The following is a 26,772-nucleotide window of genomic DNA, read 5'->3' as shown; positions in this document are numbered from 1 at the left end:
TAAAGAAAAAATGGTCTAACTCATAGCAATGTCTCAGGAGCAAGTTCTAGAAGAAGAAATCGGGAAGGAAAGCGCTGCCTGGTGCAAGAGTATTCATGGTCCTTTGTTGGCTATAAGATCAGACAAAGAGCTGGATAAAGGAAGATGCGTTACATCTATGACTCACTGTATAGTATTGCTTAGTAGTGGGTGTCCCAACTACTTCCCTCTGAAGTTCTGGGCTCTAAATTGAACAGAATTTTTCTTTTGGAAACTACCTATATAAATGCGTGTGAATTATTACAGTGCACAAATTGCAGTAATAAATTTAAACCGTAAGACTGATAGTAAAATACATTTCCCAGTTATCAGAGGATGTCCTAGGTCAGAAGCAAACAGAGCAAATGGTGAGGTAGCTGAGTGTTGCCCTTAGGAAGGACAGCTGATTATGCACTACTTGGTGAAGCTGACAAAAAATAAGAGGGACACAAAGGCTCCATTGTAAACTCACAATTTATTATTTGATCCTGCTGTACTGAAGCTTACCTTTGAAAGATACGTGAATAAAAGCATTTTCCATGCAAAGTGGTAGCATATTTAAGTTTAGATGTCCTATATGCAGAAACATTCTCATGTTTTCCATAAATTCTCTAATATCCATAGTCTGCCTTTTGTTCTGCATTTTAATCAGCCAATAAAGTTTCAGTTTTCCTATTGGAAATACAACTGTGAATTAAAAAATAATAAAATGTTTGCTGTTGGATGGTTGGCATTTTTGCTGGTTTACATTCAATCCATTTCTGTCTGTTCAGTTGGGATCATAGCTGGTCTGCCAACTTTCTGTCGCCTCCTTTGCTTGTAACACTTTGTAGAGATTTCACAACATTGAAAAAATATTCTAATAGTCTTGGGTAAATATAGTATGGTAAAATGTTATACATTACTCTAGTGATGGTGTCAGGGAGGGAAGCCTGGGAACCATAGTTTATATAAGCCACATTATAAATTGTTTCTTAACTTGAACAGTTAGACTCTCTTAATGAAAAATATCATATTATGTATCAAGTAGATAAAAGTCACCTGATCTTTATTTCAAGGACCTCTGTCACTATATATATGTATATAAATCGTTTTAGTCATAGTATTTCCTGGGCGTATCACTCTGAACTGTAGTTCTTTTTTTTTTTCATGTGAGAAATTAAATGACTTGTTTCTGTTTGACCTTATTAACTTCCTGTTTCAGTATCTCCAATATAAAGCAATTGAATTCCACTTCTACAGAAGTGGAATTTTTTATATCTGATTTGACTTTCAAGATTAAATATTTTAGGTGGAAAAATTATGGGCTCTAGAATTATACTGGGCTGACCTTGAGTCACAAGCTCTGCTGTTTCATTGCCTATGCTACTGTTGTTTATGTTTTTAGCTATTCTGTTATCTAGCTTTCTGTATCCAATGTGGAGATAGCACCTTTTGTCTTACAAAAAAGCTGCAAGGACTAAAGGAGATACATATAAAGTGCCTAGATTAGTAATTAACTGTTTTTTCCTAAATTTATTCATTTGGCTTTCTGATTATCTTTCGTATTTCTTTTTTTTTTTTTTTTTTTTTTTTTTTTTTTTTTTTTTTTTTTTTTTTTTTGTACCGGGAATCGTACTCAGGACCTTGTGCTTGTAAAGCAGGCACTGTTGTCGCTGAGCTAAATCCCCAGCTACTTTCTGTATTAAAACAAAATTAGATCAATTACTGTATTCCCCAGATTTCCTTCTCATGAGCCACATGTTCATTTCTAGGCATGATATGCTCGTGTCTGTTAAAAGCAATTTAAGTGTCCTCAACAATGTGTATATGTGTTTGCTTCCATTTTTACTACAATTGCTATAAAAATAATAATTATTACTGTGTGCTGGGGATTGATAACTAATAATTTCACTTCTCTATTTCTACAGTGCTGGTCAGAATCTTCTCAAGTTACCATTACTTGCAAAATTTTCTTGACTCAGTATTTACCCCCCGTGTCCTTAAAAAGTCATGTTTTGAGATTCTACAATATGTTCTGAAGATATTTTCTTGAATCTAACTTCCTCTTACCTCCTGCCTTTGACATATGCCTCCATTCTGCCACAAGCATAGTACAGTGGAATTCTGATTCCCCAAAACACTCCTTTTCCCCTACTGTACACAGACAAGGGCCTGCCTCCGTGCTCCTGCCAAGATCCCTGCAGTGTTAAACCTAGTTTCCCAGGTGGAAAAGGACTGAGGGAAAACATCCAGCTCCCACATGGGTTTCATAGAGCAGGAAGGGTCTGTGGGTGCCTTCGCCCATGTGAGTAAGACATCAGTTCTCTTACGAAGCAGTCTTTTGGAAGAATACATCTGCTGTAGAATAAGCCAAGGGAAAGCCTGACAGTAAAACTGTACAGATTATTTTGCAGTCAGCAGAGAACACCATTTCTTGAAAATACTGTAATTGTCTTCAGTTTACAGCAAGCATCTCAGATTTTCTTTTCTCCATTCCATGTGTCTCATCCCATTAGAGAAGAGAAACATATCCCTGCAGGCTGTATATTCTGTAGCAGGAGGGTTCTTTAATAGAACAGTTATGATACCTGTGAAGTCAGGTGAATTGAAAGCAGTATCATTCATTTAGATAGTTTCTTTAGAATACTATGAACTGCCCAATCTCCATAGTTGGATTCATATGCCTGCTGATTCCCAACTCTTGAAGAAGATATTTTGCTGTTTTTATACTAATACAACAGCTCTGTGACATAGAAATTATCATCAATTAGAGGGTAAGGAAAACACAGAGGCTGACAGGTTAAATGGAACGGTGGCCACACAATTATTAAATGATCCCTTCTTCTCAAATTCAGATACTCTTCTTTTTTACTGTGCTAGTTTGCTTTATTTTAAGTTTCCATTTTCAAATGGAGAAAAGCTCCAAGTGAGTTAATTACAGTGGATGTAAAAAAAGGAATTCAAATGAGTAATATCATTATCTCTCTCTATTTCCAGTCTGTACGAAGCAGGTAACTGATGAGGCATCTTCCACTCGAGATTCAAGCCTTACTAACACAGCAGTGCAAAGCAAGTTAGTGTCTTCCTTTCAGCAGCACACCAAAAAGGCTCTGAAGCAGGTAAGAGGACCGCCATTCCTTCTTTGCCCTTTGGTTCTACTTACTGAGGGTAATGCGTGTCCTGCTGATTGAATATAATACACAAGAGTCTAGCAATCAGAGAGCAGTGGAAATATCCTGATCTCAGCCCCTCCCACTTTATTTAACATAAAAATTTTAGCCTCTCCTAAGGTAAGGCCTAGCTAGTAATTGTGTTGTAAAACAGGAGAGGGGATATATGCTTGGAAATATGTAAAAAATTGTATTACATTTATTTCATATTGTGTGTATGACTTGTAGTAAACCAGTTAGATTCCTAAATGCATTGCATAATTTGACAATAATGTCTGCATTTATGATCTCACTGTTTATCTGATGTTGATGTAAAAAATAAATGATAATTTCTTGCCTAATATTGAGATACATTGTTACAAATAAGAAAAATAGTTAAGTGTAGCTCATGTATTATCTAGAATATCCATCAGTGAGTGTTGTTTGGTGTTGAATAGTATCGACCTGACACTGCATAAGCTGTGTTGACCTCTGGCCTTGCCCTGTCTGGCCTTGTGCCGAAATGGTGGTGGAGACAGGTTGTGAGGGGGCTCTGGGTGCTGGCCTACCGCAATTTGAGTCTGTGCGTCTAGGCAAGCCACTTTGCCTCTCTGAATCTCAACTTCTTTCTCTGGAGAATGTGCAGAATGATAGTGCCTTGCAGAAGCACTGATGTGAAATAACTGAGGAGATACATTGAGAGCATATGGTAGTGACTCTCTCGGCCATAATAACAATAATGAACATTAGCTACTGGGCTCACGCTAGCAAATACTGAATGGTATGAGAGCAGGAGGAGATGCTCTCGGTAGATGGGGCTGCAGCATGATGGTTATACTAATAATTGTATCGATAAATGGAAAGTTCTTATGCTAAACCTTGAATTCATGGTTTGCCCTTAACTGCTTTCTTCTTGTAGTTTCATTTTCATCTTCTCTGCCCCCCCCCGTTTATCCTTATAAGGTCAAGAAGAGTGGTATCATTCTATGGATACTTGTTTACATATCCTAGTGTGTCATATCACTGTCTGTCTAAATTAGAAAAAGAGAAATCTTGATTTCTAAATGAAAGTTCATTAAAAAAAAACAAAAACAAAAAAACAGTTCCACCAACCTGAAAAGATTCTTCACATTTATGTCCAGTCTTCAGGCTTGGACTGTCTCCACCCACCTTTTCCTGTACTTCAAACAAGGAAATGTAGGGGAAAAAACAATGCTTTCATACTAATTTGTATTACCTTTCTGTTCTGTATTTTAAAAATTGTACCATTTCCATTTATTGGCATTGTATTTAAAGTAATAACAGCATTCCATCCAGCATTGGTTAAATAATCTCAGCTTGTCATTTATACCCTACCTTCTGTGAAACATTTTAGATGCTGGAGAACAAAACTACACTCAGTGTTTAGCTCCTGTTAATTGCTGAAATTAAGATTGGAGTAGGTAGGGGAGTCTGGATAAAGATTCATTCAGGCAGCAAATAGGATACAGGTAATAAAATACTAACCAGTACAGAACAAAGGATACAAAACTGGACACTTGTAGCTGTGACATTTAAAAAACATCAATGAGTTCATAATGAAACTCATAATTCTGATGTGCAGTGAGTTGGAAAATATGCATACCAGAAAAATCTTCCTGTATATGAGGGGATAGATAAGATTCGAATCTCTGTATTGTTATGTCATTATTTTTTACTCTCTTTGTTTTGGTTTTACATCACTTGTACATTTTTTTACAATTACTGGAGTGTTATACAACTTCGAGTTAGAGGCCATTTGTTTTGTTGTGGAGTATATATTTGTGAAACTTGTTGCTGGCTTGCTTAAGGAGCAAAAGCTTGGCTTAAGAAACTTGTCCTGTATATTTCTTAATGTCCTGGAAGGGGTATTCATTCATTTCTTAAAAACTTTTTTATAGCCAAGTAGCAAATTAGTAACCAAGAGAAAATGGCTCAATATATAGCAGATATGCTAATTTATTAAGAATCAAATTCATATTTGAAATGCACTTAAAATGGCTCAATATATAGCAGATATGCTAATTTATTAAGAATCAAATTCATATTTGAAATGCACTTAGAAGAAAAGCTGGGCTTGCAGAATTTTTCCCAAATTTCCTGTAATTGTTGAATTTCTTAAAACAGAATTTGAAAAATTTACTAACCATATGGTATTTTAAATTGTAGCCATACAGCAAATCTACAGCTTTATTTTCTTTGGGCTAGTTAAATGATTATGACCATAGTAGATTTTTTAAGTGTTATAGATATAAATATTAGATATATCTTATATATATTTTATATATGGATATATAATATATTATACATATTATAATACGTATTATATATTTGTCTGTGTATGCATGTTTTCCACATCTGTGAATATAGGTTTTATGTTGTGGGTAAAACACAAGTCATAATCATACAAATCTAGGCCAGTTGTATACCTCAGAAATAATTACATTAGCTAATATTTACATTGTGCCTTCATTTTGCATATACATTCAATCTTCCTACAAATCTTTTAAGTACTAATATCCCTGTTTTTTAAATAAAGAAACTAAGGCCTAGAGAAGTTAGATAACTTGCCAAGATCACTCAGCAAGGAGAATGAAGATGACGTTTGAATCCAGAGTCATAGTTTCAGATTTTATCCTCTTCACTAATAACTGTCTTTTCAGCATATGGTATATAACAGTGGCAATCAAATTTTGACACTGTTTGAGGATATTCACATAATTAAGTTTTTGTATAGCATAAGGAGAACAATATAGACACAGACTTTCCTGTGAACACAGGCTGTTTATGTTATTACTAGCCTGTGTTAATGACTCACACTCAAATGTATTAGCCACTATTATTTTATTAATAATATTTTATGGTACCAGGGATTTAGCTCAGCGGTTCTGCTTCCTGCCTGACAAATGCAAGGTCCCAAGTTTGGTCCCTGGTACCAAAAAGAAAAAAAAATATGATTCAGAAGCACTTGAGAAGCACATACATTGGCCAGTATAGAATCTAAGAAAGAAATAGATGAAAAGAAACAAACCCCTAAGTTATAAAGTAGCTTTATAACTGTATGTATAGTGAAAAATAATAACTTATAACAACTGCCCTTTCAAAATAGCTATGCATATTTTCCCAAATCTGAGTTCGTCACTCCTCACCCCATCTTAAGCGTGCCCATTCAGCAGGTTGCTTTTGTAACACTATTGATTGACCTGTACCTGTAGGCTGGACGCAATAATGCCTCTTAGTTATTGACATAGAGGTTTTTTTTTTTTTTTTTTTTTTTTTGCTCTCAAATATTTGGGTCTCTTTTAATTTCCAATCATCAAACATTAGTTAACATCATATGTTGGGCATAATTGCATGAATAATATATTTCAGCTTTTTTTTCTGAATAAATGTGCTCAGACATCTCTGGAAAGCAGCAGATTGCTGATTATCACCTTGTTCCCCATTTTCTTTCTCCCTTGGATTTTTAGATCCTAAAAAAGTGTAAAATGATTAGATTTTGAATTTTAAAGAAGGATGATTAAGAAAGATTAAATTTTGGAAGTTTTTAAACAGCAGGAGAAAACGAAAGATTAAAAAAGGATGATTTCTGGGGGAAAATGACATGGTTGCGAACTTTCTATGTTGATTCTGTTGGCTTATTTTACTTCCTTCATCAGTTATTTGTTGTGGTAGAATTTATTCATAAAGTTGCAGATCCCTTTCCCACTTGACATTGCAAAACAGATATGTTCCTGATGTTTTGCTTTATCTTTATATGTTTGGCCAATCCTGCAACGTTCCACAGGTTCTGGTGTGTGATAGCGCGTTCTGAACACCACCATTGGCATTTAGTGTATTAGCAACAATTAGCATATTAGCAATAATGCAGATTGTTGGTGCCTGACACAGCCTGCTGTTTCCTATAGGTATATTTCTTGTTCAAGCTTTAGCATGCACAGCATGGGATATTTTCAGATTTTCAGTAAAGGGCTCATTTTATTCAGTGTATTCCTAGGCTACATTGTTGGTGGTGTTTCTCTATGAAAATAGGGTAAGCAGTATCTATTTAAAATTCCAAGTTAACATAAAAGCCTCTGATTTTTCAGTTTTATTTTTTCCATTAGGGTAGACACGAGTATCATTCTGTATGTTTTAGAATTATGTGATAAAATTTCTGCCAATAAATGAAATGTTTATCTGGAAGTTATTCTTCTCTTTACAAGAAAATATTGTACTACATCTCTGGAGAAAAGGATGTTCAGTCAGCATCTTGTGATTTCTTTCCTTTTACTTAAAAACAGAATTAAATAAATAGAAGTATGATAGGATCTTTACTTTTCCTAGACTTATTTTGCTGTTATGTTTGTTTCCACTACAAGTTAGCTTATTTTCAGGTTTCAGCCTATAAATTTCTTTTATATTGTGCAGTACCTGTAAGTTTCAGACTTGTTAAGTTTAAATTACAGTTCCTCTTCGAACATTGTAGGTATTGAAATTTTACTCTGTAGTTTGAGCAGCAGGATGAAATGCATGTGGCCAGCTTGTAGGTACATTCCTTCATCGTAGAGTGCATTTACATTAGCCTCCTGCTTATTTATTTAGCATCTGATATTGCTTACTTCTAGATTGAAAATGACAAAATTTAAAGTTGTTCAGTAAGATAATTTATTGGTATTGCCAAGGGTAGCTGAGGGTGAGGCAGTTGAATTGCCTCCTTAATATCATGCCCCTAAAACGAATGTAGACTAAAATAGTGAGATTATATAATATTGATATAAAAATCATCTTATAGGCTAGTCAGTGATGGCATACCATCACTAGCCTGGTATGGAACAGGGAAAAGCTGCCCTCACTTAAACTATCTCATTAAAACAAACAAGCAAACAAACAAAAAACGCCTCTTTTTAGAGTCACTGTTGTACAGGACACACCCTTCACAGCCATCCACAGTAACTTTCCCAGTCCTATTTACTTAATAATATCTATTGCATGGAGTCATACTCTCCAGGCTACGGGATACCCACATTTAGATGATTATAAGTTAAACTGAAGTTAACTTATAAATACTTATATAATATGTCATAGGAATTTTCTTATTTTTTTGGTATTTTAGCAAAAATTCAAGGTTGAAATATTGTGACACAAATATTCTTTCTTTGAAAGAGCAGTGTTAGACACAACCCCAAAGGGGCTAATGAGGGGAGAGTAGATGGTCTACTGATCATTCTTAAACTGCTGCTTCTACTGACTCGGCACCTCAGTATTTCATATGGTTGCTGCTTCTTGTTACTTAGGTATCATTTCCTTTGTTGCCTCCAGAGAGAAAGAAACCTTTTTCAACCTCCCAATCTAGGTCAGTTTCCTCCACCCCAGTAATTCTACTTCATTTCCTGGCATAATTTTCTGAGCACTTCTGTGTGTGTAAAATTATTGTATTTATGTATTTCCTTATTTTGTCCTTCGTGAAAATGCAAAATAGCTAAAACTTTTGTCATATTAGTATGGTGGATCAGCGGTACTTACACTGCAGTACAATAGAGTAAGTTCTCAAATATGAAGTTCTTACAGAATGCATACATTATATCATTATTAAAAATAGCCTGTTGGTTGGTGGAACCCACATGAAGGGTACGTCTTCCCTCCTCAGTAAGTCCGTCAATCACCAGTATCACTCATTCATGACCCAGTCACTCTCCAAAGTCCTACCTATGAGTGCATGAGACTTTAGGAGGAAATGTAGCATTTATTGAGTATTTGTACTTTAAACTGTGCTAAAAACAGTGTCCATAGATTTCCTGTGAAAACCTCTTGTCCACACTGTCGATACATTTACCCCAGTAATTTATTATATTACACAGCTAGCTAGTTAAACCTTTCTCTGACATTACAAGCCCATGACCTTTATACCACTCAGCCAGTAAGTCAGCTCTGCAGAAGCCACAGTTCCTCTGGAGGTCATCCTCTTAGAAAAGGGGTTACCATCCTGTACTGGGAAGTTTATTTTAATGCCTGTATTGGGTAGACTCCTTTATTTGTGCGGTGAGGAATGGTGTATGGTAAATATGGAGGAGGATTGCTGCCCTCAGGCTGAATCTCGCTCATGGTCATCCTTTGTTCTGATTCATTATTTAAAAATGGGAAAACACCTAGAAATCTAGATTTTATGCTTTTCTTGAGTAACATCTGCCTCTCCAGTGGGGTATATGCATTCCCACTTACTTTAGTCTTTCCTCCTGTTTTATCTTACTTCTTAGTCACCTGGCCTCAAAGGCACTTAATGTTTTCTAAAGAATTTTTAAAAGAGCATGTCTGAGTTACTTTCTCTTTGCTGGAACAAAATACCTGGCACCCACATATTAAAGGACGAAAAACTTATTTTAGCTCAATTTGTAGAGGTTTCAGTCCATAGTTGGCTGGCTCCAAGACAGGGGCAAAGGTGCATCATGGAGGAGAAATAGTCCATGACATGGCAGGCAGGAAGCAGTGAGACTTCCTCCTTTCCCTTTTTATTCTCTCTAAGATAAAAGCCTGTTGATTGGTGGAACCCACACCCCGGATGTATCTTCCCTCTTCAGTAAGTTCATCAATCAGTGGGGTAAACCAGTATCATACACCCACGATCCAGTCGTTCCCAAAAGCCTCATCTATGAGTGCACGAGGCTTCAGGAGGATGTGTAAGCCTACGAGAGAGTGTGACCCATATTTGAGTAGTTGGCTTACACAAAGTTGTAGAAATAAGTTTACATATCCCAAAACAAAAAGTAACACAGCTAGCCCTCTTTGCTTAGTATATGCCCCACCTCAAGGGGCAAAGAATCTCACCAATGTAAGTGGCTAGTGCTCCTGTTTAGATTCGCCCAGGCCATCCCAAGCATCTCAGTTGACACAATATTGTTTTTTCCCTCTACATCAGCATTATGATCTGTTTGGAGGGTATCCCAGTGTCCAGAGTCGGATAACTTTGCTTTCTGAAAATTGGATTGGGCACTTCAGGGCAGCCACAGATTCACTCTAAAGCAACTTGAGTCTTCACCAGTGCTGGCCAATCTACGGCACATGTGCTACAGGCTTTTTGTTACCCTTGAAAGCTCTAGAAGGTTTGTCATCACTGGTCTAGGCTAGGGAATATATGCAATCAGGATGCCCCCTTCCTATTCTGATGATGGAACTCTGGTCTGCCTGACTTTGCTGCTTTTCTACTGTCACTAGTGTCATTGCAAATCGGCACTGTAAATTTTTGCTTATCTGCCTCTAGAAATGTTATTTGAGAATAAATGTAATGCTTATTTTTCAAAGGTAAAACAAAGTAGTTTGTATACTTTTAATATGTTTTCAATATTTATCTTTCGTACATGATGAGCATTTAGTTTTGGTCACCTGTAGGCACATAGCATTGCATCACAGTATTTTAAAAAATATTCTGTTGAGAAATACTGTTGTGTTTTTTGAGTAGGAAATACATATTCAGAAAGAAATCATTCAGCTGGGCACAGTGGTGCATGTTTATAATCACAGCACTTGGGAATACGAAGCCAGAAGATCTCTGAGTTCAAGGCCACCTGAGTTACATAGTGATTTTCAAGGTAAACCCAAACTATATAGGGAGACCTAGTCTCAGAGAAACTAAAAACAAAACAAACTTATTCAAATGAGCTTTATATTAATTAGCATTCCTTTATACTTGCCTGAAGTTAAAATTACCAGTGGCTCTGAATTTTTCCACTTATCTGTCGTGATTTTGTTCTTGTTTAGTTTTCTGTGGTAGAGGCTTCTCAGGTCTCCAAATTGAGGGCAAAATTTCTGTTACTTTAATTAATATTTACCACAAATGCTACAAAAAGAAATGCTATCTTTGACTTTCTCATTCCAGATTCTAGGCCACTAGTTAGATCAGCTATTTTTTTTTCTTAGCCAACATTTTCTAATAAATTCCCTAACTTCTCATGTGTGAACACACACACACATGCACATGAACACACACACACACACACAACACACACACACACAATTTTTTTTTTCCTTTGGTACTAGGGATTGAACTCACACAGGCACAGTGTCACTGAGCTAAATTCCCAGCTCCCATTAAATATTTTTTAAAAGCCTACTATTTTTCTCAGGGAAATAATTGAAATCTGTAGCATATAGTCTCCTAAAATTCATTACTATTTGTGCAAGATTTTTTCTTTTGTGAAGTCTTACATCGTAGGCAAAGATGGACTTAATTGTAATTTAAAGGACCATGTCGCCTCATTTTATTGTACTAAGGGATTGTTAAGTAAATGCCTTTAAAATGTTTTGAGTTCTTATAAGAGACTAGGGAGATTTATGTAAGTATATTCACAATTCACGTGCAATTATGTATATACATCGCAAAAAGAGTAAATGTCTTAAATATTTTATAGCCATATTTAAATATATTATTAAAATGAGAAGGAGGACACTTTCTTAATCATTGTATCTCTTGTCTGCCCACAGTGCCTGGTCTTTATAAAGGTTTATAAATGTATGAAACCCATGGAACATGTCTAGTATTATCATTAAGAACCATATCATTTGTAATAGATTTCCTGAGCCTTTCCTTTCTTACTGGGCTTGAAATTTCCTCTGAATAAGCCTGTTCTCACTTAAGTGATGTTTAATTTTTCACTTCCACAGTTATTTGATTGCTAAATCTTATGGTCAACAAGTTGAACATTCAGCTAATACTTTGGGCAAATAAAATGACATCCTTTTTGACAGCAAGGCAATGTACAGTCAATGCAGTATTTCAGGGGATTCTGACAACTGTTTGTCAAAGAACATTAATCAAGTAACTGAGCTGTTGTAAAATTGTTAGGAATTACATAGAAACCAGGAATAAAAGGGCTGAGATAGTCTGTGGCCAGCCTTTTAACCTTTTGGGGAGTTTTAGCATTCCTGTGACTGTGAATTTAATAGCTCTTCCGTTTTGTGTGCTTAAGACCCTTTTTATTGCAGGTAATTTTCTATATAAAGTGATCAGCTAGATAAAGCTGTATTTCAAAACTTTTAAATGTCTTTTATTACATTATCTTCACCACAGTGGGTTCATTTATGAAACACAAAGCACTCCCATCTGGAGAGATTTATTCTGGTATCTCTTTTTTCCTGGATTTGCCCGAACCCCCTCGTGTTCGTGTTCTGAAGGTTAATGCCCAAAGTCAAGCAGACAGAAGCCAAGTGCTGCAAGGTTTCCAAGATTAGGACTGATTCCCTTCACAGAAATAAATGATTCCTGCCATGTTCAGTGATTTTGTGCCGCGCTCCCCACGGCTGAGTGAATGCATCAATACTGTAGTTCTTACATGCCGTACATACTGATGACACACGGTGTTAACTGATTGACGGAACAGGGCACTGGAGACGGCGCACCTGCAGAAGTGCAGACACATATATTTTTATCCTGGTTTTGAAACATTTATTTTACATTTATTTTATTTGTTAGTCACAGTTTCAAATTCCATGGGCTCTCAAGCCACACTGCCAAGGTAGAACAAACCGTTAAGTGCTGCTTTGTTGTCAGAATTATGCTGAAAATGGTCTCAAGATTAAACCCTTTGCCAAAGTGCAGTTTTATGCTTTTGAGGGAAAATGACATGAAGGTGACTATTAAGAATCTTGAAAGATTAGGGACCGTGGAATTTAAGTCTCTCAAGAGGTTCTATCCAGGGATGAGCAGGTAGATCATTTAATTCAATTATGAGAAATCGTATTGGCTATTTTTATATTTATTATCATGTTTTATAGGCTTTGAGGCAGCAGCAGAAAAGAAGAAATGGAGTCTCAATGATGGTAAACAAGACTGTCCCTCGTGTTGTTTTGACACCATTAAAGGTGTCTGATGAGCAGTCGGATTCGCCTTCAGGTAAAGAGCTAAAATACTGTATGTTTGGCCAGTTTCTTCCCAGTGGAGATTTCCTCACTGAGAGAGAGAGCATGAGTTTTGTTATTTTTTCTTTCTGAAGCTAAAAAAATCCTTCCACTTGAGATATAGTTTATTCGTTAGTTTTGTTTTGTATTTGCAACTCTTTCAGTGATTCAAAAATATATTTCCCAGCTTTTTAGGAAAAAGTACTAGCTCGCTTGCTCACCATCAGATGACTTCATTTGCTAATGTCAGTAGGTGTGAGAAAGTGTGTGGTGATGCTTCATGGGTTTGGCTGTGTTGCTTTTGCCTTTTGTTTGAATGTTGAACTTTACTGGCAAGACCACATGCTGATGTGTAACCCTGTAAGGAGCAGTTCTTGCATGAGTGGGAATTTGTTTTTCAGTCTTCTAGTGCAGAATTGGGGATCCTTTATTAGCTTTTGTGTTCTAGCAACATTCTTTGCACCTCAGTGCAGCCCTGACCTTTTCTTCTAATTTACCTCCTGTCACTTTATCAGCTATGTACCATTCTACGTTTTATAGAGTAATGTTTGCATTTTCTCTTCCTGCTTCAGTATAAAGTTTTATAAAGGTCTAATCTCTCCCTTCTTCCTTCATCTTTCTGTCTCTATCTTGTTTTGTCTCTAAATGACATTGCATTGTTCGGGCTTATTGGAGTATTTTTACAAAAGATCTGACTCTATTTCTTTTAAGGGCTATCAGATCAGTGAATGTGTTTTTGAGTCTGCTATTAGGCCATCTGTTCTTGCGTTTTGTCCTGTTTGATTGATTTATTGGGTTTTTCTCTTTATATCCAGCAGAGGAATCAGATTGAGCCCAAAAGTAGTATATTAACTCTTAGAGGAAAAGATTGTATCTACAGTTCTTAAAACAATTTTAGATTTTTCTTTTCAAGGGCAATGAGAGTAAGATAATGGCATAATAACAATTCCCTTTTTTCAGGATCTGAATCTAAAAATGGTGAAGCAGACAGTTCAGATAAAGAAATGAAACATGGGCAGAAATCTCCCACTGGAAAACAAACAAATCAGCACTTAAAACGATTAAAAAAGTCTGGTTTAGGTGAGTGTTCCATAGATCACAACATTTAGCATTTTAGAGATGCATGCTTTTCCAAGTAAATTATGGAATAGTCTCAGAATTTTGTTGTTGAACATATAAATTAAAACATACTAAACTGAAAGGTGTACTTAAAAAGGAAACACTGCACAATTACTGATCTTAAGCTTATAACTAATTTATAAATAGTTCTGGATAAAACAGAAGGTAAAGATAACAGAATTACAAATGTATTAATAATTATGTACCCAGTCATGATTCTATATAATGAGCTGTATTTTGTCTATGCAACTATAATTCATTTATTTTGGACTGTATTGTATTGGGGAAAATTCTTTTCTTAGGATCCCTTGAACTGAGAGAGCATCGCCATTGGGATCTGTTACGGGACTAAAACTGCTTGGCCTTTTCTTTGTTTGTACTGCTACAGATATCAGTGCCTGTCTAAAAAATAATGTAAGATTGCTAGGAAGTGGGGGAGATGTGCTCTGTGGGTCTTGCCTGTCAGTGGCGAGTCAGCACCATGTTCTCTCAACTCTTCATCAGGGAACTAACAGCAGCATTCAGGAGGGTGTGAATTAAAGACACAAAAATAAATGTGTCCTGAGCTGAACATTGTTGTTGTTGAACACCCCTGATTTGTTGAATTATCTAGAAATAATGACTTTCTCTATTTCTTCTGTGAACAAGGGTTAATAATCTGTATCATGTTAATCATGTTAATAGTTTGTCAAGTAGTTTGGTAGAAACTACAACTCATTCTCTTAGGATCATTCTTTTTTTTTTTTTTGGTACCAGGAATTGAACTCAGGACTTTGCGCTTGCAAGGCATGCAGCAGAACTACTGAGCTAAATAATCCCCGACCCAGGATCATTCCTGTTTGCTGAGCTTTTTTTTTCCCAAAATTCAAGCCAAAGTTTAACATTTTTATTTATTGGTAAAGATTTATAGATTGTCTGCTATATGCCAAGCATTTTACTAAATTCTTGGAATATACTTGCAATAAAATATCTCCATAGAATTTAAATCTTTGGATAAGAGATTTCTGGAAAAGCAGAAGTTAATTTTTACTTAAATTCTTTAACTATAATATAATTACCTATTTTATATTATTTATAAGGCTAAATAATGTTATAGTTATATCTGGCCCAGAATATACTCATGTGTCTTTGCATCTAACAATGTGTATATATACTGTGTTATGTGTTTTTCTAGTCTTCTGGGTGTTATAACTGTCTCTTGATATGGGAGAATGCCATGTAAAGAATAATCTCTATCCAAAACAGCCTCATATTACCATACACAAAATGGTTTAGAAGTCAGTGGGACCTTGAGTTAGAAACAGTCTGCTACCAACTCAAGTAAAATTAGTGCTGTACAATGAGACTGAGATTTAAGATAGTAGGGCCTCCCTTTTCCCTTAGCTGACTTCAGGACTGGAAGTTAACAAGATGGCTTGGTGCATTTTGTCATCAGGACCCTTGGGGGTGGGGTCTTCAGTCAGAATTACTTGTATTCTAATTGTTCTCAGTGTGAACCTCATACTCAAAGTGATAGAGAATTGAAATTTTTTTTCTTATTGTTTTTCTACATCAAGAGTCAACTCAAAGCTATAAAAGATGATCTACAAGCCTGATCTTAGGGAATACTGCTCACTACTAATCATCTTACATGTTCAAAATTGTGCTGCCAGATTGTTTTGACAGATTTGTAGGCAAAGTAAAAGGGTAACAAGGGAGGTCACTGTGATCCTTTTGACACGTTTCATGTTAAAGTACAAAAATAATGAAGGTACTTTAATAAAGGAAGAAAGATGTGAAGTCATATTCACTGTCAATATATAATGGAATAGTCTAGGTATTTTGACATGTCACCTTAATTAATATTTTAATATTGTGCAATAGAACGATTTTCCTTTTATAGCTAAAGAAATTGAGTCTCAGAATAGTTAAGAAGGTTGCTCATAAATGACACAGCTAAGACTCAAACCAAGGCTTATCTAATTGGATGGGATCTGGGTGTCAGATCTTCTGTCCTGTATTGTACACCTGTAGACACCACTTAGAAGCGCCCTAGCACAGTGTGACGTAACAAGTTCATCGTAGGTGTTGAAGTGCAGACACACGAGTTACGTGTGGAAGGAGAGCAAGCCGCTGTAGGATTTCCTGGCTTATCCTATATCAAACAGAAGGAAGAAAATGGTGGGATTTAAAGTAAGTCAATTAAGGTAGAAACCTGTCAAAAATTAAAATCCAAGTCATTGCTGGCAAGGAACTGTGATTGACTGACTAACCCAGCAAGCAGTGAGTGCAGTGGCTTCTTCTGTGCAGTCAGTAGTACTTATTGAGCTCCCAGTGTATGCCTAGCCATTTAAAATGAAAAATGAAAAAAAAAAAAGTAAAGTGAGAGAGAGAGAGCCTTAAATAAAACCATCTCCAGACAACTCATGTCTCTTTTAGACAGTGGTATTTTTGACTTTCTATTAAAATCAGCGTGCTTAGTACTCAGCAAGGCATATTTATGTACATTCTGCTCTCTCCTTTCTGTTAAGCTGTTAGTTCCTTGGGAACAGTAACCTTTCCTTCTGTCTTTGTGGTCTTTTTGGCACTGTTGTTTCCCTTTTGTTCACTGGGTGCTGAATCCATTTTAGATGAATGAATAATTTATAATCAATTAAGTAAGCTAGTAAATTAGTATGGATGAATGCCACATCCTATAGGTTTCAGCCACTGATCTGTCCTTGGATAGAAGTGACCTTGTGTGTTTGAGAGAGTTCATGCTTTGTGAACCCATGTGTATCTTGGTGACCCAGGACCAAGGAGTGACCACTCTACAGTGCTCAGCTAGCTAGAGGGGAGAGCTGGCTGTCCCACATCTGTCCTCTCCTGGGTCGGTATCTAATTCATAGTTTTGGAACCACGTTTTTAGCTTTGTCTTCTGTTGGCAGGCTTAGCTGTATAGAAGTTCTAATCTGTTAAAACTGTTCTGAATTATAACAGGTGCCGTAAGTCTGTTCTGGATTCAATTGATAATTCTGAAACAAAATCCAGTCAAATTTAGTCTTTATGGTGTAAGTCTAAATTTTTATTCTCACTGTGAAATTTCCCTAAGGATCTTCTAATCACTTCTAATTATTACCCAAGTGCTTTGTCTTCATTTCTGGCAGTTGCTTAATTTGTGAAATTACAGGGTAGTCACTCTATTCAAGGTATAGGTTTCATTTGGGTCTTAGAAACTAATGAGTTAGCCTAAGACCCAGCGGACCTTTGGTTGTTGGATCTGTGAAGGATCTGTGAAGGATCTGTGAAAGATCTTTTGCATAAATCGTCTAAGCCTCATCATATGTCCACCTTCCTATAACAAGTTCCAGAACACACAATACTACTACTACTACTGCTACTACTACTACTACTAATAATAATAATAATAATAATAATAATAATAATGATAGGCCAGGCAGGCATGGTGATGCATGTCTATAAGTCTAGAGATCTGGGAGACTGAGGCTGAAGGAATGCAAGTTAGAACACAGTCTAGGTAGCTTAGTGAGACATTGTCTAAAAGGATGTAACGTGTAGGAGCAAATTTCCTACGATGAGTATTATTATATATACCTAAAATGTACCAATAAATGTTTTGCTATAAAAAATTTTTAAAAAGGCTTGAGGATGTCGTGTAGTGCAAAGGCCCTGTGTTCAATCCCAAAGTACTGAAATAATAAGAAAGAGGAGGAGGAGAAGGAGGAGAAGGAGGAGGAGGAGGAGGACGTGGTGCTGGTAGAGAACCTAATCAGGGTGAGGGTGAGCATGAGAGTGAGAAGTGATGTGAGGAGGAGGAGGAGGAGGAGGAAAAGAAGAACAGGAAGAGGGGGAAGAGGAAGAGGAAGAAAGAAGAAGAAAAGGAAGAAGAAGGAGAAGATGATGATAAGGAGTGTCAGCTTTCCTTAGTTATTCTACTGTTATGGTAATCTTGATATTCTTAGGAGGATTATGTCACTAGTGTAGGAACCCACTGTGTTGCTGTAGGTGTTTTGTTCCTTTGCCTTTGACCAAGTTTGTGTAGGATGTGGGTGTTGAGGGCTGTGGTTAGTGGTAGAGCATTAGCCTAGCATGTACAAGGCATGGGATTTGCTCCCCAACAAAATCAAAATCAAAACCGGGTAATGCGTGAAAACATATGAATATCTTTCTGAGAAGCCTCTGACTGAATAAAGTTGGTAAGAGGGAATGAGTGTTGTTGAAAATAGTTAACTGTTCTATTAATTAGTATTTCCCCATGATGCTACAGTGAAACAGAAACAAAAAGTTGTTCTATTTCTAAACTAATCTCAGTAGAAAACATGATTCTGATATCCGTAAAAGGCAATGCTGACAATGTTTGCAGGGGCTCTTTTATTATCGTAGGCCTTGACAATTAAAATAAAGGTGAGGCAACCTTAATAACCAGGCGCAGTAACCTTATCCAGTGAGAGGAATGGTAGGCATGGCTGGAGACGGTTTGGAAGTAGACATTTCTTGCCTAATCAGTTGTTTTAACATCATTTATCTTTTTCTCAGCCAAGGCTGAAGCTCATTTAGAACTTCCCCAGTGGAGTTTTTGAGAAAACCCTGCATTATCATTGCACTGTCTTCACAGCACTTAAAGTATAGAGTTGAGAACATTTTGAAAAGTCCCTTCATGATACACTGTCTTCTCACCTGTTCGGGGTTTTTTCCTTAAATTAACAATCTTTATTTCTAGAGCAATTTTATGTTCACAGCAGAAGGAAGAGTTCCCCTAGCCTCCCACCCCACGCACGTACAGCCTTGTCTACTGCTAATGTCCCGTTCCACAGCGGTGTTTTTGTCACTACGACTGGGGCCCGGTGGACACACCATTCTCACCGAGATGGCTGACTGAGGGCTAAACCTTGTATATTCTTTGGGTTCTCATGGGTGTAACAGGACTCGCATCTACTGCTGCGGGATCAGCTGGGATGGTTTCACCGCCCTAGACATTGTCTGTGCTGTGCTCATTCATCTCTCTCTTGCTTGGTTTTCCTTAATTTCTCACAGTTTTTCCTAACTAAAATGTAAGTTCCTCGAATTCAGGATTTTCGACTGCAACTAGTTTTTAATTATACTTCCTTGTACCCAGGCACACCGCAAAAGTTTAAAACATGCTCACTAAACAAATCTAAGCACCTGATGTCCCAAGGGGGTTTTAATAATGTCCTCATTGAGCCCAGTTTCAGGAGTTCATGCCAGCATTTTCGGTTGCTGTTTAATCTTTTTGTAGTAAAGAATAATATAAGTTTGCTGGTTTTATAAAAATGTTATCTATTCTTCAATTTCATACAGAAAAGTAAAATGAAATTTGAATAATAACCCACATGCTGTCATCCCAAATAATCATCCTCATTGACTTATAAACATTTGACATTTCTTAATGTATATCTATAACCAGATGTCCTCTTATAGTCATACCATTTTAAGTAAAAGTACTAAGTTTAATTAATTTTAGGGTAAATAAGAAACAGAAGTAAAACTAAAAGCCCAAAATTCTAAACATTATTTCACGATTAATTTATATCCCTCCAAAAACATTAAAATAAAAAAAATGAAAAAGAGCTCATTGGCTTTTCAACTATTCAAACTTGGACAATGTATTATAAAAGTGGGAAATAATTATGCTCACAGACTCATCTACCTCCATGTTTTATTATTTTTAAACATCAAGGTTGATAGCATTTATATTTGAGCTATAATAGCAGTAACTTTTAACTCTAGTACCATGTTTTAATGGATTCGGAGCACTACATTAGACTCTCTAGACAATTTCATTTGTGAAGTTTGTGTCGATTCCACTTATTTATGATTAGATTTTATCTTCTGACATATTTTTTCTCCTTGAACTTCATCCCTCTCTTCTGAGATGCGCTTCCGAATCCCTTCTCTCCAGTTTCTTTGAGGCACTGAAAGCAGACTTCGATTGGGAACTCTGTCTGGGCTGTTCTGCTATATGGTCTGCCTCCCACGTGTGCTGCTTCCTTCGTGCGTGGCTTCGTCTCTGTGTGTGTTTCTTACATATGACTCTTTTGCTTTCTCTTCTGGAAACATGAGCTTCGGAGTCATTGGACTCCCTGTGATCAATAGTCGCTCGGGAATCTGAAGCTTTTATTTATCTGCTGATATTAAAACTCCCTTTGGCCCAAATGACAGAGAATTAGCCTGATACTGGTCAGACGCATTCGCACAGTTTTTATGGTGACGTCAGTCTTAGGTGGTGTAAGGTGCAGTTCACGTGGCCATTCCGCAGTGGCCGCTTCCCCGTCTCCTGTGCCCAGATTCAACTGCTTCAGGTGCTCTCAGCCAGTGGTGGCTAAGCTCTAGCATGCGTGCTGCAGCAGGTGTTTGTATCCTTGAGAGCTCTAAAAGGCTCGCCGTCGCTGCTCCGTGCAAAGCATCTGGAAATTAGACACTATATAGGACGATGTCTCTTTCCTTCTCCGAGACTGATAGGGAGAATGAACTGCCAGCTTTAATGAGATAAGAAAATCATATGAACGTAAGGATAATTAAAATTGAATCAATCATTCTCCGTGACAACAAATTCAGAACATTTCTCTTTGTTCCAAAATTATAAAACATATTTTTGCTTAGGTGGACATTTTTTAAATAGATTGTTTGGCTTATTCATAAGACTATGTATCTCTCTGACACTTCTTTTTTTTTTTTCGATAGGCTTAAAGAGTTGAAACACACCAAATGGTAATAGCAACAGCCCAATTTCTCAGATTGCTTGTCATAGCATATATTTCAGAAGTTTTACATTTATTGTCAATTTCCCAACACTCCCCTCATCCAATAAAAGCTTCTTTTAAATACTTCTTTAAAATCTGTTTTAAATTATATCTGCTTCTTAAATATGTACTGTATCCAGTAATATGTCTCTCTTTTTCACTCCTAGTCACTTTTGTGTCATCTTTCAATCGATATATCTATTTTATTAGTTTAATTAACAACAAAAACGACCTTTGTGGTGGCATATACTTATATCTCAGCACTCTGGGAAGGGGAGGCCAAAGCCCACTGAACAAAAGGGACTTGGCAAGGCCCTGTCTCAAACAAAACCAAACAAACACAAAGCATTTTTATTATTCATGAGTTTCATTGTTTTTTTCAATTTCATGAATTTCTACTGGTAAATTTTCCTTTCTTTTTAAAGGTTTTATTCGATTTTTTTTAACTTTATGATTTGACCACTTAACCCCTAAATTTTAAATTATTTTTCTACTTTCCAATATTTACAATTTACCTTTAAAACTATTTGAGAAGAATTTTTCAAATGTTGGCATTATATCTTAAATTTCCACCAAAAACATATTCCAGCAGGCATGGTGGCTCCTGCCTACAATCACAGCACTCAGGAGACTGAAGCAGGAGTATTGCCAGGAGTTCAAGGCCAGTCTAAACTATATAATGAGACCCTTTCTCAAAAAATCAAAACCAAAATACTGCAACGAACAAACACACACACAACACACACACACACACACACACACACTCACACATATACACATACACTTCCTTTAATTTGTGAGTTACTTAAAAAATATGCTTTTGAACATTCAAATATATATTACATGTGGCAGGAAGACAGTTAAGAGTCACTGTCTTTGTGTTTTGATACCTGTTTCTCTTTGAACAGAGATAGGTTTTGTAATTATTCGTTGTTTATTGAGACTCACTAGTCAGCAGTGATTTATTTTTCCTTTCTGTTCCTTGACTGTTGGAAAAAAGTTGCTTTTTTAATGGCTCACTACAGTATTAAATTATTAACAATATTAAATCCATTGTTTCAGTATTTTTTGGATTTGTTTTTTGTTTTTTTTTGTACTGGGGATCATACTCAAGTCTTGTGCTTGTGAGGCAGGCAGCGGCACCACTGAGCTAAATCCCCAGGCCTTAAATCCATTGTTTCAAGAGTAATTATTGAGCTGCTAAAATCCTCTGCATTCTGAAAATAATTTTAAATTTTATCTATCAGTTTTTTATAATATATGTGAAGACTTCCTGGTATAATTGTGATGTTAAATTTTTAGTTCTCTAAGTGTTACATTTAAATATTATTTAAAAGAATGCAAGTTCAAAGCTATTATATATTCTAGGAATTATTTCTTAAACATTTAAGGAGTACTTGCTGCCAATAATGTTTTTACATTTGTTTATCTTGTATGATGTTATCACTTTTCTTTTAGATATCTTGTATTTCTTTGTTTATATTCTAATTTTCATCTTTCCTGTGAGACTTAAATTTATTTTAGTTTTTCTTCTTTATGCTTGCCAGTGGGTTCATACAGTTTTCTTCCATTTATTTATATGAAAATAATAATTCTTTTTCTTTTCTTCCAAGACTATCTATAAAATTTTTACAGCCATATATATATATATTTTTTTGGAACCGGGCATTGAACTTGGGTCCTTGCGCTTGCAAGGCAGGCCACCGAACTGCTGAGCTAAATCCCTGAACCTACAACATAATATATTAATCCATGTGTCTTTTATGGTCCTGACAGGGTCTTTAATTATCACATTTCAATACATCATCCCATTTTGCATGTAATTATTGTTAAATATTTTATTTCTACTTTAACTGCCATCAGTCATAATATTATTTTTACAGTTATTGTTTGTTTAGAGCAATTATATCTAGTAGTCTTTCAGTTCATCCTTGCTTCTGTGACCCTATTGATTCTTCTTTGATAGTATTGATTTACTAAGAACACCTACTATTGCTTATTTCAGCAAGATTTTCTAAGGAATATAATTTTAATTTTGGATACTGAAAATATTTTCATGTCATTGCCATTTTTAAGAGATGTAGCTACAGATGAAATTCCAAATTGCCATTTATTTTCTTTTGGCTCTTTGCAGATAGGCCTCTCTCATCTGTTATTTATTGATATTTTCTGTCCATGTCATTGCCATCCCTGTGGAGAAAATTTATATTTTGTTCAAAATAAAATGACATTAAATAACCTCTTTTTGCTTTTGGAGATTTCATTGCATTGATAGAGGAATGAATATTTGTCTTTCTTGAGATTTGGTGTATTATTTCTTCTGAGAACACATATTAAAATATTTCAGCCATTCACTATTCAAATATCACCCCACTATTCAAATATCTTATCATAGAGAAACTCCTATAGATATTCACCCTGACCACTTATTACACTCCCTGTATTTTTGTCTTATTCTATCTTTGTAGCATCATTACTCAGTAATGCTTTTTTTTGCTGTATCCAACTTCTATCTGGTTCCATTTAAAATCTGACTATTCTTTTATAGCAGTGTCCTGCTTTTTTCTTATTTTTGTATTCCTTCCTTTGTGTTTAATTATTTGAAACAAAGGTCAACGGATTTTTTTTTCTTGTGAAGGGCCAAAGAGTAAATGCAGTAGGTTTCACCAGCCATTAAATTTCTCTTACAACTCTGCAATTCTGCATTGTACTGCAAGAGCAAACCTAGACAGTATGTAAACAAACCAGACATTATGGTGTTGCAGCAGCATTTTATTTACAGAAACATCCAATGGACTGTAATTTGCTGACCCCTGATTTAAAACATACTCATAAAATTACAGTGCAGCAGTTCTCTTAGCTCAAGTAACTGAGAATAGTAATTCTTTTCCATTTATCAGTTGACTTCTCTTATGTTAAAATTGTTTTTTGGTTGGTCATAATTTTGAGTTGTGAACTCTTTTGAAGCCTTTTGTTGGATGACAGTGTGCCTTAATTTGTGTAATGGTTCTTCAAAGTTTCAGACTTTGTAACGTGTTTTTATCTAGACTGGACTTTTACATTACACCATCAAAATTATCTTGAATAGGAATATTCTGAAATAATTCACTGTTCACTGCACTGCCTGGAACATGGCAAACACATAGTTACTGTCACTATCATTGTGTGCATTAAAAGTGACTGTACTGGCCTGGATTTGCAGATTAGTGGTAGAATTCCTGTCTTGCATGCACAAGGCCCTTGTTTTGATCCCTAGCACTGCAAAAGTAGAAATGAAACTAAAATTGACTGCCCTGTTGTTATATTTACAATTGATCATAAGTCTTTATAGAACTTAAATTTGCAGTTGTTAACGTATATGCTTTCAAAGTTTTTGAAAATTCTGATTAATTAGTATTTCATCATTAAAATGGGGGCATAGTTGTACTTTGAGATACAAAAGTAGATGGTATTGAGAGAAATCTATCTTCTGGAAATTGAAAATAAGTAAGGCCAGGTACAAACATAAGGAGTTTTATGGATTTCTCTTTTGAAATATTTTTAGAAGTGATACAGTTTAGCATATTTTGGAATATATGAATTTTCATGTGCATATTCACGTGTGCACTTGTATTTTTCTCAATCTGTAGTAAACTCCTACCTCTTGCTTGTTCATCACAGGACACTTGAAATGGACCAAAGCTGAGGACATTGACATAGAAACCCCAGGATCTATTCTTGTCAACACCAATTTGAGGGCATTGATAAATAAACATACATTTGCTTCCTTACCTCAGCATTTCCAGCAGTACCTCCTTCTTTTGCTCCCAGAAGTGGATAGGCAGGTAAGTAGAAGTCTTAGACATTGGATATCAGTCAGTAGTTATATTATGGAGTGGCGGGTTCTTAATCAAAGATGACTGATTGCAAATAGATTGTTTGGTAACAAACAATATAGTACATTTGTATAATATATGTCTATGTATTTATTGCTGTCAGTGGCTTATTTGTTTAATCTGCCAAATAGAACCATTTTCTAAAAAAAATTTTCTGTTGTGAACCAATTCAAATTTTAAACCCAATACACTGTGTTAAAATGAAAACTATAGGCCTACCCACACTGGGGAGGGAAAACAAAGAACTCAAACCTTCCACTATCAAATAATTATTTGAAGTAGCTGCACCTTTGCCTGGAGGGACTATTGAAGTTCAGTAATAAAAAGCTTGAATTTCTAAGAAATTATGCAAATGTTTTTATTCTCAGCTCTTTCCAAAAGGCACTTAAAATTTATGTTTGCATTTGCTTTCTGAGAGTCTATCATCATGAAGATGATTGCCTATAAATAATCACCTTTGATCTTTCCTTTTAGTATGACTGGAAATGCTTTAAATGTATTTTTGAAAAGCTTCTAAAATAAGGAATATAAATATAGACTCATAATAGCAGGCATCAATCATCTTCTAAAGCTGTTTCCTTAGGAAAGAAAGGGAAAAAGTTACTGCATAAACTTTTATGAAATTTCATAGAATTATTGAGTAGTATGTTGGAACCATTTTTCTATGATTCTAATTTCAGCAAGCCCCAACACTACATTGTTTCTAGTTGATAAGCTTAACTAATATATTTATGAATTTGTATTTTCAAATGATGTGAATTGAAGTGGGCACGAATGAATCAATATTTCCATATTACTTTGAATGAGTTTTCTTATTTGATATTGTTTCTACACATTTACCCATTTCTTTTCATACGTATTTAAATATGACACGCAAGAATTTACTACAATTCCTATACGTCTCATCATTGGTGATTATTGTTAATATTTAGAAAAAGATTATTTTGAGTTGAGATGCTTTTTAATTTGCCTGGGAGTTTGCCTTCATTCAACAAGAATTTACTTAACATTCACTGTGCTGTGAATATGATATAGGTTACATGGGTTAGGAAAATAGAAAGGCAGTAAATGCTTAATAAAATATATAATGAATGATTATATACACTTTGAATGTATAAACTAAATAACTAAAATATGAAGTACAAACAGGTAACGTTAGAGGGGAAAATACAACATAAATTGCACTGTCCTATGCAAAAGGAACATTTGAGGCAGATTTCAGATTCTTGAATTCAGCTGAGACACAGGTGGAATTTAAATAAAATGGATGAAAAAATAGCAAGAGAGTAGTCCAAAGATAAGAGTCAAAAGCTAGTTCGGTGGTAATCTTGGAATTATAGGAATTATAGGAAGAACAATGTGAATAATTCTGCAAAGGTGTTAGAAATACATTTTGAAAGAATCCTTGAATATGAAGCCAAAATGTCTGATCGGTGTTTTCCCCAGTATCTGCGATACAGAGCCACTGAGGGCTTTGAACAGAACTATAAATATTAGGTCAGTTCTGAGAGGTTATGTTACAGATGAAAAACACAAAAATGGAAAAAATAGTAAGTACTTTCAGTTGTTTCCAAAAGTAGCATAATGAGGGCTTTGGGGAGATAGCACTAAAATTAAATAAACAGGAGGAGGAAAATACAGTAATCTCCCTCCTTCCCCTCCTCCACATCTAGTGGGGGTAATTTTACATTTTGTTACCTAACCTTTGAAGCAAGGTATAGGGGGAAGCCACTGATGACTCTCTGGTTATGAGCTTGTTTGAGAATACTGTTTAGGTGTCAAGAAGAACTTTTTGGAAGGATTGATTTATTAGCTTGTACAGCTGTTTCCTCCACTGCACCATATGTGTGGTTTGTCTTATTTAAAATTCTGTCTCCAGCTCCTGGAACAAATTTTGGCATGTACAAGGTACTCAATAAATATTTTTGGAATGAAAAAAATGACAAATTGTTCTAGGTTTAGCCAGAATCAGTAACAGGAGGCCAGAGTCTAAACATAATA

At 35.7% G+C, this 26,772-nt stretch overlaps 1 protein-coding gene across 1 annotated transcript in view; it reads left to right on the top strand.

The window, feature by feature from the left end:
• Positions 1-26,772, top strand: part of Asxl3 (ASXL transcriptional regulator 3) — a 134,887-nt gene that overhangs the window by 50,631 nt on the left and 57,484 nt on the right. The window contains exons 6-9 of the mRNA XM_033757482.1: positions 2,998-3,119; positions 12,915-13,032; positions 13,998-14,117; positions 24,557-24,720. Coding sequence (XP_033613373.1) covers positions 2,998-3,119; positions 12,915-13,032; positions 13,998-14,117; positions 24,557-24,720 — 524 coding nt within the window. The remainder of the gene's footprint in view (positions 1-2,997; positions 3,120-12,914; positions 13,033-13,997; positions 14,118-24,556; positions 24,721-26,772) is intronic.

The sequence above is a fragment of the Fukomys damarensis genome, unplaced genomic scaffold (genome assembly GCF_012274545.1).
Source record: "Fukomys damarensis isolate Sample0158 unplaced genomic scaffold, DMR_v1.0_HiC HiC_scaffold_30, whole genome shotgun sequence".
NCBI lineage: Eukaryota > Metazoa > Chordata > Mammalia > Rodentia > Bathyergidae > Fukomys > Fukomys damarensis.
Note: the sequence above shows the minus strand (reverse complement) of the source record. Positions and strands in the feature narration are given on the sequence as shown.